The 15,131-nt window shown below is 47.3% G+C and overlaps 1 protein-coding gene and 1 non-coding gene across 2 annotated transcripts in view; both read left to right on the forward strand.

The window, feature by feature from the left end:
* Nucleotides 1–9,749: 9,749 nt before the first annotated feature.
* On the forward strand, nucleotides 9,750–9,821 carry TRNAE-UUC (transfer RNA glutamic acid (anticodon UUC)). The gene has a single exon. It is a non-coding gene; the product is annotated as a tRNA-Glu (tRNA).
* Nucleotides 9,822–12,381: 2,560 nt separating this feature from the next.
* The window catches only part of SLC9A1 (solute carrier family 9 member A1), a 52,288-nt gene continuing 49,538 nt past the window's right edge, over nucleotides 12,382–15,131 (forward strand). The window contains exon 1 of the mRNA XM_061391871.1: nucleotides 12,382–13,555. Coding sequence (XP_061247855.1) covers nucleotides 13,204–13,555 — 352 coding nt within the window. The 5' untranslated portion in view covers nucleotides 12,382–13,203. The remainder of the gene's footprint in view (nucleotides 13,556–15,131) is intronic.

Raw genomic sequence — 15,131 nt, forward strand, 5'->3', positions numbered from 1 at the left:
GTTACAGCACGTGACATCTAGTTTTCTGACTAGGGATCAAACCCCAGCCCTCTGCACCAAGAGCCTGGAGTCTTAGCCATTGGACCACGGGGGGACCCCCGAGATATGTACTTTAGTAAAGATATGGACACATTGTGAGAGGACTGTGGAGAGAGCAACTAATTCTACCTGGGGGAATTGGGAGGGGCTTCCCATAGAGGTTTTATTTGGTTTATGGCATTGAAGATAAGTAAGAGCTTGCTTGGCAGTAGGAAGGAGAAAGGACATTTGAGGCAAAGGGGCAACATCAATCAAATCAAGAAAAGCAAAGATTGCTAAGGGATTGGTGAGTCATGGATGGGTGTTCAAAGGTAGTTCAGAACATACGAAGAATAAAGGAAAGCATTTGCATATATGATTAAATTAAGATTAAAAACGTAAATGGCAAAAGACATTATGAACAAAGTTAAAATACTAAAGGACTCCCTGGGAGAAGATAATTGCAATTTATATATAAATAACACCTTAAAGTCAGTAAGAACCAGAAACAAGCAAACAAGTTGAAACATAAGCAAAGGACAAAGTGGCAATTCCCACAAGAACTCCTGATTGCAGAGGGAAGTGCAAATTAAAGTGAGTAGATACCATAGAGTATGGAAAGAGGGAAATAGTAACTTTACAGTGAAAGAAACATGGGAACACCACCTTAACCAAGTCAAGAAAGGTAATAACATCACCAGTAATCAGGCATGTGGGTAGCATGTGACCTCCAGTAGGGTGTGATGAGAAAGGTAGTTCATCTCTTCCCCCAAATCTATGACCTCTGGAAAGCCATGAATAAAACATCAGATTAGCTCCAATTGAAGGACATTCTGCAAAATGGATTAGGTTTGTGGTTTGTGCAGGTAAAGAATCTGCCTGCAATGCAGGAGACACGCGTTCAATCCCTGGGTTGGGAAGGTCCCCTGGAGAAGGGAAAGGCAACCCACTTCAGGATTCTTGCCTGGAGAATTCCACGGACAGAGGAGGTGGGCAAGCTATAGTCCATGGGATCCCTGAGAGTTGGACCTGGCTGAGCAAGTAACACTTGCACTTTCTTCTGCAAAATACCTGACCAGTATTCCTCAGGACTATCAAGGTTATAGGAATAAGGAAAGACTGAGAAATGGTCACAGACCAGAAGAAACTAAAGAAACAGGACAATGTAGTATTCTGGGTGGGATCCTGGAACAGAAAAAGGACATTACTGAAATCTGAATAAAGTCTGGATTTTAGTTAACAGTAATAAGCCAGTGTTGACTTCTTAGATTTGACAAATCTGCCATGGTAATGTAAAATGCTAATATTAGGGGAGATTGACTGAAGGGTATTTGGGAACTCTCTTGACTATCTTTGTAACTTTTCTATAGATCTAAAGATACTGGTGGCTCAGTGGTAAAGAATCCACCTGCAACGCAGGAGATGTTGTTTCGACCCCCGGGTTGGGAAGATTACCTGTAGAAAGAAATGGCAACTCACTCCAGTATTCTTGTGTGGGAAATCTCATGGTTAGAGGAGCCTGGCAGGCTAAGTCCATAGAGTTGCAAAAAAGTCCATGGGATTTTCCAGGCAAGAGTACTGGAGTGGGGTGCCATTGCCTTCTCCGTACCAGCAGACAGGACTTAGCGACTAAACGGCAACAACAAAGGTATTCCAAAGTAAAACGTTTATTTAAAAAAATGATGAGATACTGGGACTTCCTTGGTGGTCCAGTGGCTAAGACTCTGCTACCAATGCAGGGAGCCCACATTTGCTCCCTGGTCAGGGAACTAGATCCCACATGTCACAACTAAGAGTTCGTATTGTTGTTGCTGTTGTTTAGTTGCTAAGTTGTTGTTTAGTTGCTAAGTCGTGTTCAACTCTTTTGCAACCCCATGGACTGTAGCCCTGCAGGCTTCTCTGTCCATGGGATTTTCCAGGCAGGAATATTTGAGTGGGTTGTCATTTTTTTTCTCCAGGGGATCTTTCTGACCCAGGGGCCGAACTTATGTCTCCTGCATTGGAAAGGGGATTCTTTACCACTGAGCCACCAGGGAAACCCAGAGAGTTTGTATGCCACAACTAAAGCCCATGCAGGCTGTAACTAAAGACTGTGTATGTGGCAGGGAAGACTGAGGATGCTGTGTGCCACACCTAAGACCTGGCACAGTCAGATAAACATTTTTTTTTGAATGATGAGATATTATTCCTACTCATGAAATTAACAAAGAATAAAAAGTCTGACTCAAAGAAGTATTGAGGAGGATATGGGAAAAATAATTCTCTCATATTTGCAGGTGGAAGGGTCAAAGGTATTGTAGGAAGCAATGTAGTCTAGGAAAGCAGAAAATATACAAACCCTGGAATCCAGAATTCCATTTGGACACCAAGAGATATTTATAAAGGCTTTGATACAAATTGTCCACAATAACATAAAACTGAAACAACTTGAATGTCTATCAACAGGGGGACAGACATACAAATTATATACAGGTTACAAATATGGTGGAATATTTACTACATAGCAGCTAAAAGGAAAGAATGAAATTTCTATATATCAATATGGCTAGATGTTAAAAATGCAATACTGAATGAAAAAGTAAAGGTGAAGAGGGGTGTATGTGGTGTGTGTGTGTGTGTGTGTGCTCAGTTGTGTCCGGCTCTTTGCGACCCCATGGATTGTAGCGAGCTCCTCTGTCCATGGAATTTTCCAGGCAAGAATACTGGGTTGCCATTTTCTCCTCCAGGGAATCTTCCTGATCCAGGGATAGGACCTGTGTCTCTTACATCTACCTGCATTGGCAGACGTGTTCTTTACCATTAGCACCGCGTGGGAAGCCCAGCATTTACTATCCTATAAATGTTGTGACACAGGCTCTGTTATTAACCCCAACATACTGATGACGACACCAAGCGGCAATGGAGTTCAGTAACTTGTCTTGGGTACCACACTTGGACAGTGGTAGAGACAGCAACCACATCCTGGAAGCCTGGCTTCAAGTCTGTCCTACCAACCATTATACTCTCTGCCTCGAATTCCCCCTCCTCATGCAGCTCCATTCTAGGGAAGGTAAGTAAGTTAGACAGTGAACGAGCTGTGGAGAAAAACAAAGAAGGGAAGGGAAAAGGGAGTATTACCCTTCAAAGAGGGAGTGTGGGGGTCATGGATGGCCTCACTGAGAGATAACATCTGAGCAAAGACTCTAAGGAAGTGAAAGAGGAAACCATGCCTGTATCTGGGGGTACCCGCATTTCAGCCTTGACAACAAGATCACAGGCTCTGGGGAGTGGTAAACCTGGAGTGTTTGAAAAATAAATAGCAAGGAAGCCAGGGTCACTAAAGCAGAGGGAATAAAGAAATGAGAATAAAAGAAATGAGCCCAGAGAGAGATGGAGGCTAGATTGGGTGGGGCCTTATCCGTCATGAGGACCTTGGAGGGGTCTGAGCAGGGGGTGACAATATCTGACTTGGGCTTAAGAGGGATCCCTCTTTGTTGAGGTGAGATTGCTCAGAGGTTCGGGTGGTAGCTTGCATTGGAGTGGTAGCAGTAGGTGGTGGTAAGAAGTGATTGGATTTTGGATATATTTTGAAGATCAAGTTGACGGTATTTGATGAGGATTGACATGACAGAGGGAAAGGAGTCAAGGATGACTCAGGTTTTTGGCCTACGTAAATGGGAAGATAGAGCGATTGTTTCCTGAATGGAGAAGACAATAGGAGAAGCAGGTTTGAGGAGGGGGTGGGAAGGCCTGGAGTTTCGTTTTGGACATGCTGAGTTTGAGATTTCTACTGGACAACCACCTGGACACGTTGAGCGTTCAGTTGGACATAATAGTCTGGAGTTTTGAGCAGAGGAGATAAAAATCTATGCCTCATCTGCATATAGATTTTATTTGAAACCACAAGAAAGGATGAGATCATCCAAGAAATGAAAATAGATATAGAGCAGTGAAAATGTGAGAACTGAACCCTGGCGCCCCAGCACTCAGAGTTTGCAGCTGAGGAGGAGGAAAGGGAGAAAGGGGAGAATTCAGCAACAGGAAACTGAGAAGGAACAGCCAGAGAGGCGGGAGGAAAACCAGGAGAAAAGCCAGGAAAGGGAGCCAGCCAGTTGAGAAGAGAGAGCCAGCTAGTTGAAGAAAGCGTTCCAAGAAGGATCAAGTGATCAAATGTGTTGAAGGCTGCCGATAGGGAAAGAAAGATGAGCATTGAGAAATGACCATTTGATCAAGCATCATGGAGGTGCTGGGTGGCAGAATGTGCCATCCTCAAATATGCCACTTTGGCACAAGGATTGTTTTGAGCTAAAGGCAATTGAGAAGAAGCAGATAGAAGAAAGGCTCTCTGCCCTATACCCTCATTTGCATAAAAGCAGGACACACATTCATAAAGTTGTCCCAACTCCTGTCTCTACCAGGAGGGACAGAAAATCATCAGAAACAAGTTTTACTGACTATCCTTTATCTACCATCATTTTCTTTGATTTGCCTTTCCACAATTTGCTGCCCCTAGTGAAAGTGAAAGTCGCTCAGTTGTGTCCGACTCTTTGCGACCCCATGGACTATACAGTCCATGGAATTCTCCAGGCCAGAATACTGCAGTGGGTAGCCTTTCCCTTCTCCAGGGGATCTTACCAACCCAGAGATCGAACCCCAGTTTCCCTCATTGCAGGCAGATTCTTTACCTGCCCCTAGAGTCAGATCTTTTTCTTTCTCTTGTCATATCTCTAAAAATTTCATTCTTCTGCTAAGATGTTATATCAGCCCAAGCTCTAACTAAATCTTTGAGTTATTCATCTCTGGGTATATGCTGCACATGTTTATGAACTTCTATTTGCTTTTCTCTTGTTGGTCTGTCTTTGGACAGTCTAATTTATGCAGCCCCAGCTGCATGGGTATAGGAAGAGATCTGGGGGCAGAAGAAGAGATTTTTCTTGTCCTACAGTGGTCATTAGTGACACTGACAAGAGTGGCTTTAGGTAGAGTATGTAGAGGTTAAAATCTAATTGGATCAGATTTGAGAGTCAGAGAGAAGAGAAATGATACAGGCAGTACAGATAATTCTCTCAAGTGTTTGACCACAGCTGGAAGGAAGTGTGGGTGAACAGCAGTGTGTTAAAGTGTCAAAATAGTGCATCACATTCATGATAAAGTTTCCTGTCATTGGTAGAGGTTGATGTACATTAACTGTGTTTTATTTTTCCAAGTGTCCTGTGGGGTCTTAGTTCCCCTACCAGGGATCAAACCCATACCCTTTGCATTGGAAGCACTGAGATTTAATCACCAGGAAATCCTACATTACATTCTTTTTTTTTTTACTTATTCATTTATTTGGTTATGCCCGTTGTGGCATGTGGGGTCTTTTAATTGTGGCATGTGGGATCTAGTTTCCTGAGCAAGGATGGAACCTGGGCCCTGTGCACTGGGAGCATAGTTTTAGCCACTGGACCACCAGGGAAGTCCCCCATACTACATTCTTATAATATAACCTTGTCTATAACCTTGTCAGTGAAGGTTCAAAGAGACTTTAAAATCTGATGAAATAATACAGATATATCTTTTAAAAAATGAAGGCAAACAGAACAAACTGTAACACCCAATAATTCAGAAAGGTGAACATTTTGATGTTTGCTATATTATCTTTACACTTTCAAATTTCCAAGGAATCTTAACCACAGGACCGCCAGGAAAGTCCCCCTTAAAGATAATTAGAAGGGACTTCCCTGGTGGCTCAGATGGTAAAGAATCTGCCTGCCAATGCAGGAGACCCAGGTTTGATTCCTGAGTCAAGACGATCCCCTGGAGGAGGGCATGGCAACCCACTCCAGCATTCTTGCCTGGAGAATTGCACGGACAGAGGAGCCTGGCGGGCTACAGTACAGTCACTGGAGTTGCAAAGAATCGGACATGACTGAGCAACTAACACACACACACTCCTCGGTGCTCCAGTGGTTAAGAATCCACCTGCCAATGAGGGCACATGGCTTTGATCCCTGGTCTGGGAAGATTCCACATGCTGCAGAGCAACTAAGCCCGTGTGCCACAGCTACTGAAGCCCGCGTGCCTGGAGCCCATGCTTTGGCAACAAGAGAAGCCACCGCAATAGAAGCCCGTGCACTGCAAACAGAGAATAGCCCCCGGCTCACCACAACTAGACAAAGCCTACGTGCAGCCACAAAAACCCTCTGCAGTCCAACGTATAAATTAATTAACTACAATATATAAATAATTAGAGCAGGGAAAAATGTTTGTGGGCCTGAAGGTGTGAAGGCCTTTGAGTGCCATGTCAAGAATGCGGTGGGGGGAGGGGCATGGCTCAGAACGTTCTCCCTGAAAACTGTGGAGGGTGTGGGAACAATAAAAAATGTCCTTTAACCATTCAGGCTAGAGTTTTCTGAAGTGTGGACAGGACCACCTGCATCAAAATCTTCCAAGGGCTCATAAAATTCAAACCCTGTGCCTTTCTCCTCTGGCTTACTAAATCCTAACGTCTCCAGCAAGGCTAAGCAATCTGTACCTGAGAAGGTGGAGTGGTAGCAAGTTCAGGGAAAGGTTGGGGCTGTGATTAGTACCTGTGGAGATGGAAGTGCCCATAGGACTTCTGGTCTGTGAGTGGATATGAGAGTCTCAGGTTCACGGATGGGTGTTAACCAGATTCATTGTCCAGTCTCCCACAGCAGGAAGCACAAGGACTTGCACATAGTAGGTGCTAAAAGTTTATTGAGTGAATTAAGAATTTAGCTTAAGGGACTGCCCTGGTGGCCCAGTAGCTAAGACTTCGAGCTCCCAATGCAGGGAGCCTGGGTTTAATCCCTGGTCCAGGAACTAGATCCCACATGCTACAATTAAAGATCTCATGTCCCGCAACTAAGACCTGGAGTGGTCAAATAAATAAATAAATATCTGAAGAAAAGAATTTAGCTTCAAAGCCAATCACTCAGTCACAAATTCTACCTTCTTACCAGTAACTCTCTCCTGGTTGCCTAGCATGCAACGTATCTTCATGGTGGCCAACAGCCCAAAGAAGTTGGAAAAACTTGGACTTCAGAGTCAGACAGACCTGAATTCACACCTGGTTCCCCTTATTCCCAGCTCTGTGGCCACAAGTGAGTCTCCCCTTGGAACTTGGTTTTCTCAGGTGCAAATAATGTCATTCGCTCATTCATTCATTCAGCCTCTTTTGCCCTCCTGGAGTTTGCAACCTAAGGAGGTAATGGTAGTAAACAACAAATATAGTAAGTAGGTTTATTATACCATATGTGAGTGAAAATTGCTATGGAAAAAAAAAAAGCAGCAGAGTGAGGGCTGGGCCTGAGTGGGAGTGGCAGCAGTGATCAGGCTGGGGAAACGTCATTATTAGTTAGCATTATCATGTAGTAGGCCACATTGACTCAGACAGTAAAAAATCCACCTGCCATGGAGACCCAGGTTCGATCCCTGGGTTGGGAAGATTTCCTGGAGAAGAGGATGGCAACTCACTCCAGTATTTTTGCCTGGAGAATTCCAAGGACAGAGGAGCCTGGCGGGCTAAGTCCATGGGCTGGGAAGGAATCAGACATGACTGAGTGACTAACACATTTGCAGGCCACACTGAGGAGGATTTGCAGAAGTGATGGGATGTGGAGGGTTTTGTGGAGGGATGTGATGGAGTGGACCAAGTGGATAGCTAGAGAAGAGTATTCCAGGCAGAAGGGACAGCAAGCACTAAGGCACTGACAGAAGTGTGCTTGGCACTGTGTGAGAAATAGCAAGGAGGCCGCATGGTTGGAGTGGAGTCCGTGATGGAAGAAGAGGGCCTTGCAGGGCTGTGATGTCAAATAACAAAGCAAAGAAGGAGGTGAAATCAGTTACTGAGTACCAACAATATGCAATAAACTGAGCTTTGTGTAATAATATATCAGCTACTTAATATTTGCACTAACCTTCAAGGCATATATTCAGTCCTCACCCCCCTTTTATATACATGAATAAACTGAATGACAGAGACAAAACCTTACTTCCTCATGATGCACAGCTAGTAAGTGGCTCAGAGGATCTTTTCCAAGTATGACACGTTGTTTGCTACTTATCTGTCATAGCTATAGCAATTCCATAAAATCCCCACTACTCAAAATTTATTTGGCTTTGCTGGATCTTAATTTGGGCACGTGGGATCTTAGTTCCTGGATCAGGGATTGACCCTATGTCCCCTAGGGTCAAGGTAGACTGGACAACCAGAAGGGGGATTTGCATAAAGGCTTGAGGGATGTGATGGAGTAGGCCCAAGTTCCCATTACTTTTACCAAAATGATTGAAGGAGGAGCACAGAGGGACAGACATGGCCTAAACAAGGGGAGATGCTGCCCAGGGCCAGGCATCTAGAGATGGTTCTGGATCTGCAGGAGAGGAGTCTGCAGAGACACAGCCCCTGTGAGTCAAGAGAACGTGTAACAGTAACACAATAGGACTTGCCAAAATGGGGTTACAAGTATTGCAGCATATATTAACTGATGACCTTTAACAAGATAGACTTCCTTGGTGCTCAGACAGTAAGGAGTCTGTCTGCAATGCGGGAGACCTGAGTTTGATCCCTGGGTTGGGAAGATCCCCTGGAGAAAGAAATGGCAACGCGCTCCAGTGTTCTTGCCTGGAAAATCCCATGGACAGAGAAGCCTGGCAGGCTACAGTTCGTGGGGTCACAAAGGGTCAGGCACAACTGAGCAGCTTCACTTTCTTTCTTTCTTTTAACAAGATCATGCTTTTAACATGCAGAATACACAATATAATTTATCTAAAATTATTAAATTCAAAATATAATTTTAAGAAATTATTAAACTCATAGCATGCCACAGGGGTTGTGGTCTGATGATCAGTTTCTCAGATGTGAGGGATTTTTTTCTAGCCAGCATTTCTGTGTCTGAATGTGGCCCTAACACCAAAAGTCTACATTTGAGGCCCTCAGTGCATGTAAATGAAGATACAGACGGTAAATATAAGTGGTACTGTTGTGTGCTGCCCTGAGTTCCACATGTACATTGGCTAAGATCTTATAACAGCCCCATGAGACTGGCATTGTTGTTGCCCGCACGTGATGGAGGAAGAAACTGTGAAACAGGGAGGTCGACTGACTTACCCAAGGTCTTCTAACTACTGAGTGGTGATGTGGGGATCTGAACCTAGACTCTGGCTAGACTCTTTTTTTTTTTTTTATGATTTATGTATTTTATTTTTGCCCGTGCTGGGTCTTGGTTGCTGTTCTCCGGCTTTCTCTAGTTGTGGCGAGCAGGGGCTACTCGTCATTGCTGTGCATGGGCTCCTCACTGTGGTGGCTTCTCTTGTTGCAGAGCATAGAGTCTAGGCCTACGAGCTTCAGTAGCTGTGGCACAAGGGCTTAGTTGCCCCTCGGCATGTAGGATCTTTCCAGACCAGGCTTGGAACCGGTGTCCCCTGCACTGGCAGGCAGATTTTAACCACCAGAGCACCAGGGAAGCCCACAGTCTGGCTAGATTCGTAACCTTAACTTTTCTGTTCTACTGTGTGGTCCAGGCTGGGCCTTGGTTGTCCCAGGTGGTTTTTCCCAAGGGCTCTTTCTTGGCACTGCCATGTTGGTGCAACCTTCTCCAGGCTGCAGAGGATCTCAGGGCTGGTATTTCCTGGTCCTCACGGGATCTGCTACTTCCCAGGCTGGTACCCAAGGACTGACTGAAGACTGGAGTGATGAGTCAGAGAGTGAGGAGGGAATGTTGCCCTCAAGACTGGAAAGAACTGGGAGCTCCCTGATGGTCTAGTGGTTAGGATTCGGCACTTTCACTGTCGCAGCCCAGGTTCAAGCCCTGGTCAGGGAACTGAGATCCTGCAAGCTGTGTGGCATGGGGAAAAAAAAGCTGGAAAGGTCTCAGGGTTCCCTCTCCATGTCACCTGCATAAAGTCCCTCCACTAACCCCACATTTGCCCTTCTTTTTGCTGTATTGAACCTGTGGTGTTTTGCAAGAGCTCTGGATTAAGATGTAAGAAAACTAACTTAAATCCTGGATCTATTATCTAACAGCTGTGTTATCTTGGCCAAATGGCTTTATGTTTAAATCTTCACTTTTTCTCCATCTGTAAAATGGAAATGAGAGTAATGGCTACCGTTGAGCAACAGGACTCGGTACACTGATAAACCTGGAGAACTTGGGTGTAAACTGTTTAGGACTGAACCGCTGTGAGGCATAATGCCATCGTTCTCATTCTTGCCCCACACGCTTTTCTTCTCTTCGGTTATTTCCATTATAGCTGATGTTATCCTTTCATCTGCTGTCAGGTGACACAAGGCCCTTGGCTTTCTCTGAAGGCTCTTCTGGGCTCTTCTGTCATCTCGCAAGTAGCTGGACCTGTGCCAGGAGAATGTGAAGTGCAGAGAATCGGTTTAACGTTGGCACCTTCAGTCACAATCACATCACTCTCGTATCATTGGAATATACCTTCTTGTGAAAGGAGAGCATATCTTATGAAAAGTGCACAGATCATGAGCACTCGGTGGGTTATCACAGTATAACCTTTGTATCCACCACCCAAGAAAGAAAGGGAACAGTATCAGCCCCTAGAAGCCCTTGTTGTACCTACTTTGTGCCCCCTCCCAATCACTGCCGCCTCCTTCCTCCCCATTATGTCTGTGTTGCCAAAGCCTAACATGAAATCCTTGTCAAGAAGCCCATAAGCAGTTGCTAAACTGAACCGAGCCCCTTTGAAATCATTTTGTGATCTCAAGGTAATCACTTCAACTTCCTTGGCCTTGATTTACTCTTCTGAAAAACAGGGTTGGCATTTCAGTATTTTCAATAGTTTTCAATCCTAGCTGTACACTAGAATCACCTGGGGAATCTTTTGAAAAACTGTCCACCACTCTTGGGCTCTGGCTACGAACCTCTGAAGGTCCCAGGCAGTGGTAGTTTTTCATAGCTTTCCAAGGATTCCAGTGTACAACCATGATCACTTGAATCTTACCAATTCCAATCAATACACAATCACATATACATTCAAATCTCAGTTCCACCCCTGCCGTGGGTTGAATTGTGTCCTCTGCAAAGATGTTGTTTCTAACCCCGAGCACCTGCGAATATGGACTTATTTGAAAACAGGGTTATTGAAGATGAGCAAACTAAGATGAAGTCGTTAGTGTGTGTGTGTGTGTGTGTGTTAGTCACTCAATTGTGTTCGACTCTTTTGTAGCCCGCCAGGCTCCTCTGTCCATGGTATTCTCCAGGCAAGAATATTAGAGTGGGTAGCCATGCCCTTCTCCAGGGGGTTTTCCCAACCCAGGGATCGACCTGGGGGCTTCTACATTGCAGGCAGATTCTTTACCATCTGAGCCACCAGGGAAGCCCAATAGGTCTTTAGGGTGGGTCCCTAATCCAGTGTGACAGGAACCCTTGTAAAAAGAGGAAATCCTGGACCCAGAGACAGAGGCCCAGGGAGATCACCAAGTGAAGATTGGCGTTACCATGGAGCATCAAAGATTGCTGCAAACCACCAGAAGCTAGGAGAGAGACCTGGAAGAGATTCTTCCTCAGAACCCTCAGAAGTCCTCTGCTGACCCCTTGACTTCAGACTCTAAACTCCAGTATATGAGACAATAAGTTTCTATTCTTTAAGCCACTCAGTTTGTGGAACTTTGTTACAGCGGTCCTAGAAAATCAACATAACTATTTTCATACTAGCCAAGGAACTCTCTTGACCTGTTTCTTCATCTGCAAAGCTGGAGGCATAATCATGGTTTCACATCCTGGGCTCCATTCTAAACACTTCGCATAGATTATCTCATTTAGTCATCACATATACTTTACTACTGACTTCCCTGGTAGCTCAGTTGGTAGACTCTGTCTGTAGTGTGGGAGACCAGGGCTCGATCCCTGGGTTGGGAAGATCCTCTGGAGAAGGAAATGGCAACCGACTACAGTATCCTTGCCTGGAAAATCCCATGGACAGAGGAGCCTGGTGGGCTGCAGTCCATGGAGTTGTGAAGAGTCGGGCACGACTAAACCACTAACACAACATACTTGACTACAACAGGTATAGGTACTCCTGTTATCTTCACTTTTTCAGATGAGATAGCTGTGGAACAGAGGTTAAGTAATTTGCTCAAGGTCACATGGTAACTAAATGTCTAAGACAATAAAACATCATTCACGTTTCCTGGGAAGTCTCCATGAGACTGCGAAGGTGGATGTGAACAGCGCTTTGTAATTAGCAGAGCATTTTACCCTTTTTAAAGTTAGAATCTCTGTAGATGCTGGACTTTGGCTATCTCTGACTCTTCCCTTCTCTTTCGACGCGATACTTTCTTTCCTCGGCGACAGGGGTCGCTGCATCGCGCGGGCACTGACAGGTCCTTCTAGCCCGCAGCGCCGGCTGCTCGCTGGTGCCTATAAGTGGCAGTACAGCGCTCAGTAGACAGCAGTCAGCCGCCGCCGGTGCCAGGGCCGGGGCTGCAACTGGAAGCGGAGCTGGATGCGGAGAAACTGAAGCTGGGCCGGGGCGCAGCGCAGCACCGCGCCGGGGCCGCAAGGAGGGGCGTTTCGCTGCTGGCCCACCGCGAGCCGCCCCCAGCCCGCGCCAAGGCGCCCTTTCTCCAGGCCGCCTGCCTCCGCCTTCCGCCTCCCTCCATTTCCCCGGAATCTCAGCCCGGCGCGCCTGCACCCGGGTTCTTCTTTGGGTGGGGAAGCTCCCGGCCGCTCTCTGGTTTCACTCCTTCCTCGCAGCCTGGGCTCTCAGCTCCCTTTCTTCTTTTCCTGGACTGGGTCCCACCCCCTTCGATCCCCTTCTTTTAGCTCAGGCTCTCTGCTCCTTCCCTTAGCAAGAGTCCCAGCAGCTCAGCCACTTTTCTCAGCAGAGGGTCCCCGCCTTCCCTTTTCCTTGCCTGGGGTACCCCCCATTCTATTCCTTCCTCTGTCCCTAGGGTGCCGCCTCTCCCCTCCCCCACCCTCTTTCCCAGGCCTGGAGTTCCAAACCTTTTGGTCTCTTCTTATGGTCCTAAATAGGTCCTGGTCCCTCTTCCCCAGTTTGGCGTTCTAGATCAGGAACCCAGCCTTCTTTCCACCTCCAGAGGACTGCTTCCACAAAAACACATCTCTCAAACATGAACTTTGTCTAGAGTCTCTCCTGCCCCCTCCTGCTGACCCTTGCTACCTATGTCCCAGGTCTTACTCTCATTTTGCTAAGGGTCGGGGGGGGTGGGTAAGCAGCGGGATGCTTCTGTGGCCTGGCGCCAGTGGCCTCCCTCCGCCTCGAATCTTCTCTTCGTTGCTTGTGGTGGTAGCCTTGGTGGGGCTGCTACCCGTTCTCAGAAGCTATGGCCTCCAGATCAGCCCTACCGCCAGCACCATCAGAGGCTCAGAGCCGCCCCGGGAACGCTCAATTGGGGATGTCACCACCGCCCCACCGGAGCTCGCCCCCGAGAGCCGCCCTGTTAACCATTCCTTCGCTGAACATAGCCCAAAGGCTCGAAAGGCCTTTCCAGTCCTGGGCATCGACTACCAACACGTGCGCATACCCTTCGAAATCGCCCTCTGGATCCTACTGGCCTGCCTCATGAAGATAGGTAAGTCCACCTCGCCCCCGATGCTTCCGCTGTCACCTAACTGATGAGCCTGTTGCCCATCCTTACCACTTGAAGCTGCCCAGGAATGAGGGTCTGGACTGCTCCTGTATAGTAGGCAGCCTCCATCCGGCCATCCTGATGCTTCTCAAACTTGAGCTCTGCGGCCTCCTCACATGGGAGCAGGGTATTGTTCACGGGAGAGAGCAGGACTGGAGGATGCTTCTGGTCCTAGGTACTTTCAGCGAGGCTTCCAGGCCTGGCAGGTCTCCTCTGGAGCCAGGTGCCCAGCTGTGTGTGTGTGTGAGACAGGCGTGTCTTCAGCAAGTGACACAGTCTGCTCTGTCACCAGCCACCATTGTAATTACATGCTTCATGGAAGGCTGTTTCAGGACGGAGGATCTTTCTACTTGGTTTGCCTAAGGAGTTTGAGTAGAGTGGGCAACGTGTGTGCTGGAGACTTACAGGTGTGGTGGAAGATGAGGCATCACTGTATTCTCACCTTCCTTCCTTCATCCCGGGAGTGTTATCCGTCAGCTCTGCCTGCCCAGGCTGGTCAGGAGCCCCTGAGTCAGTTTCCTGCCCGGGAATGCCATTCTTTATACAGTTTATGGGACAGGGGGCCTTGGGAATTCCTGAAGTCTGGTTTGAGGCGGGGGAGGGGGAGTGGAGCACGGTCAGGCTCACCTCCAGGTTGCACCCTGCAGTGTCTCAAAGTGCTGTCCAGCCGGGCCAGTCATGGTGGCCTGCCTGCTACTCAGCCAAGTGGGAGAGGGACGGGTGGAGAAGCTCAGGATGTTCTGATATGAAGAGACTTTGAAATGTTCTTTTTGGAAGAAGGAAACAGAAAAGTGGTTCCCCTCCAGAGGCTGTCTCCCCGCTAGGTCTGGGCACTCTGTTCTGCTGGGTGATAGATGCTGGAGATGCTCCAGCTAATAGATGCTCCAGATGCTGCTGGAGCTCACCAGAGCCTGTCCAACCCAGAAGTCCCTGGAAGTGGTGTCCTGGGGGGCTTTGACATCCGCCTTTACCTTTTTAGCCCCCAGCCAGCTGTGGAAGGCACGAGGGCCTCGGACTCTGCTGGTTTGGGTTTGGAGAGTTTGTGATTCTTGGCAGGATCCTTGCAGCTCTCCCAAGGACACGCGGGAGCTGAGGGCGATGCCAGGCTGGTATGAGGCAGGCTCCGGAACATGCTGCAGGAGGGCTCGGGTGCTTCTGTCGTTACAGATCTAGGAGCTGGCTTCCTGATTCAGGGCTTTGGTGCTGTGACTGTGGCAGGCCTGTACATGGGGCTGGGCCACCAGCACCTATCCCCTGATGGCAGCCGGGAAAAAAAAATCAAGGCCGGGGCGAGGGGAGTCGTGTGTACTGATTCTGACAAACACATGACCTTGAACAAACTGAGCTTTTTTCTGCAAGTCTCGCCCACCTGTGAAACTGGCAAGAATCTCTAAATTTGACCATATCCATTGAATCCTGAAGCCCCTGTGTCCTATTTTGCTGTAAGAACCTGAAGTGACTGATGTGTCATTTGCCTGTGTGAGACCGGGAAGAGGCCTCACAGGCACTATTTATAAAT

Source organism: Bos javanicus, chromosome 2 (genome assembly GCF_032452875.1).
Source record: "Bos javanicus breed banteng chromosome 2, ARS-OSU_banteng_1.0, whole genome shotgun sequence".
In the NCBI taxonomy this organism is placed as follows: domain Eukaryota; kingdom Metazoa; phylum Chordata; class Mammalia; order Artiodactyla; family Bovidae; genus Bos; species Bos javanicus.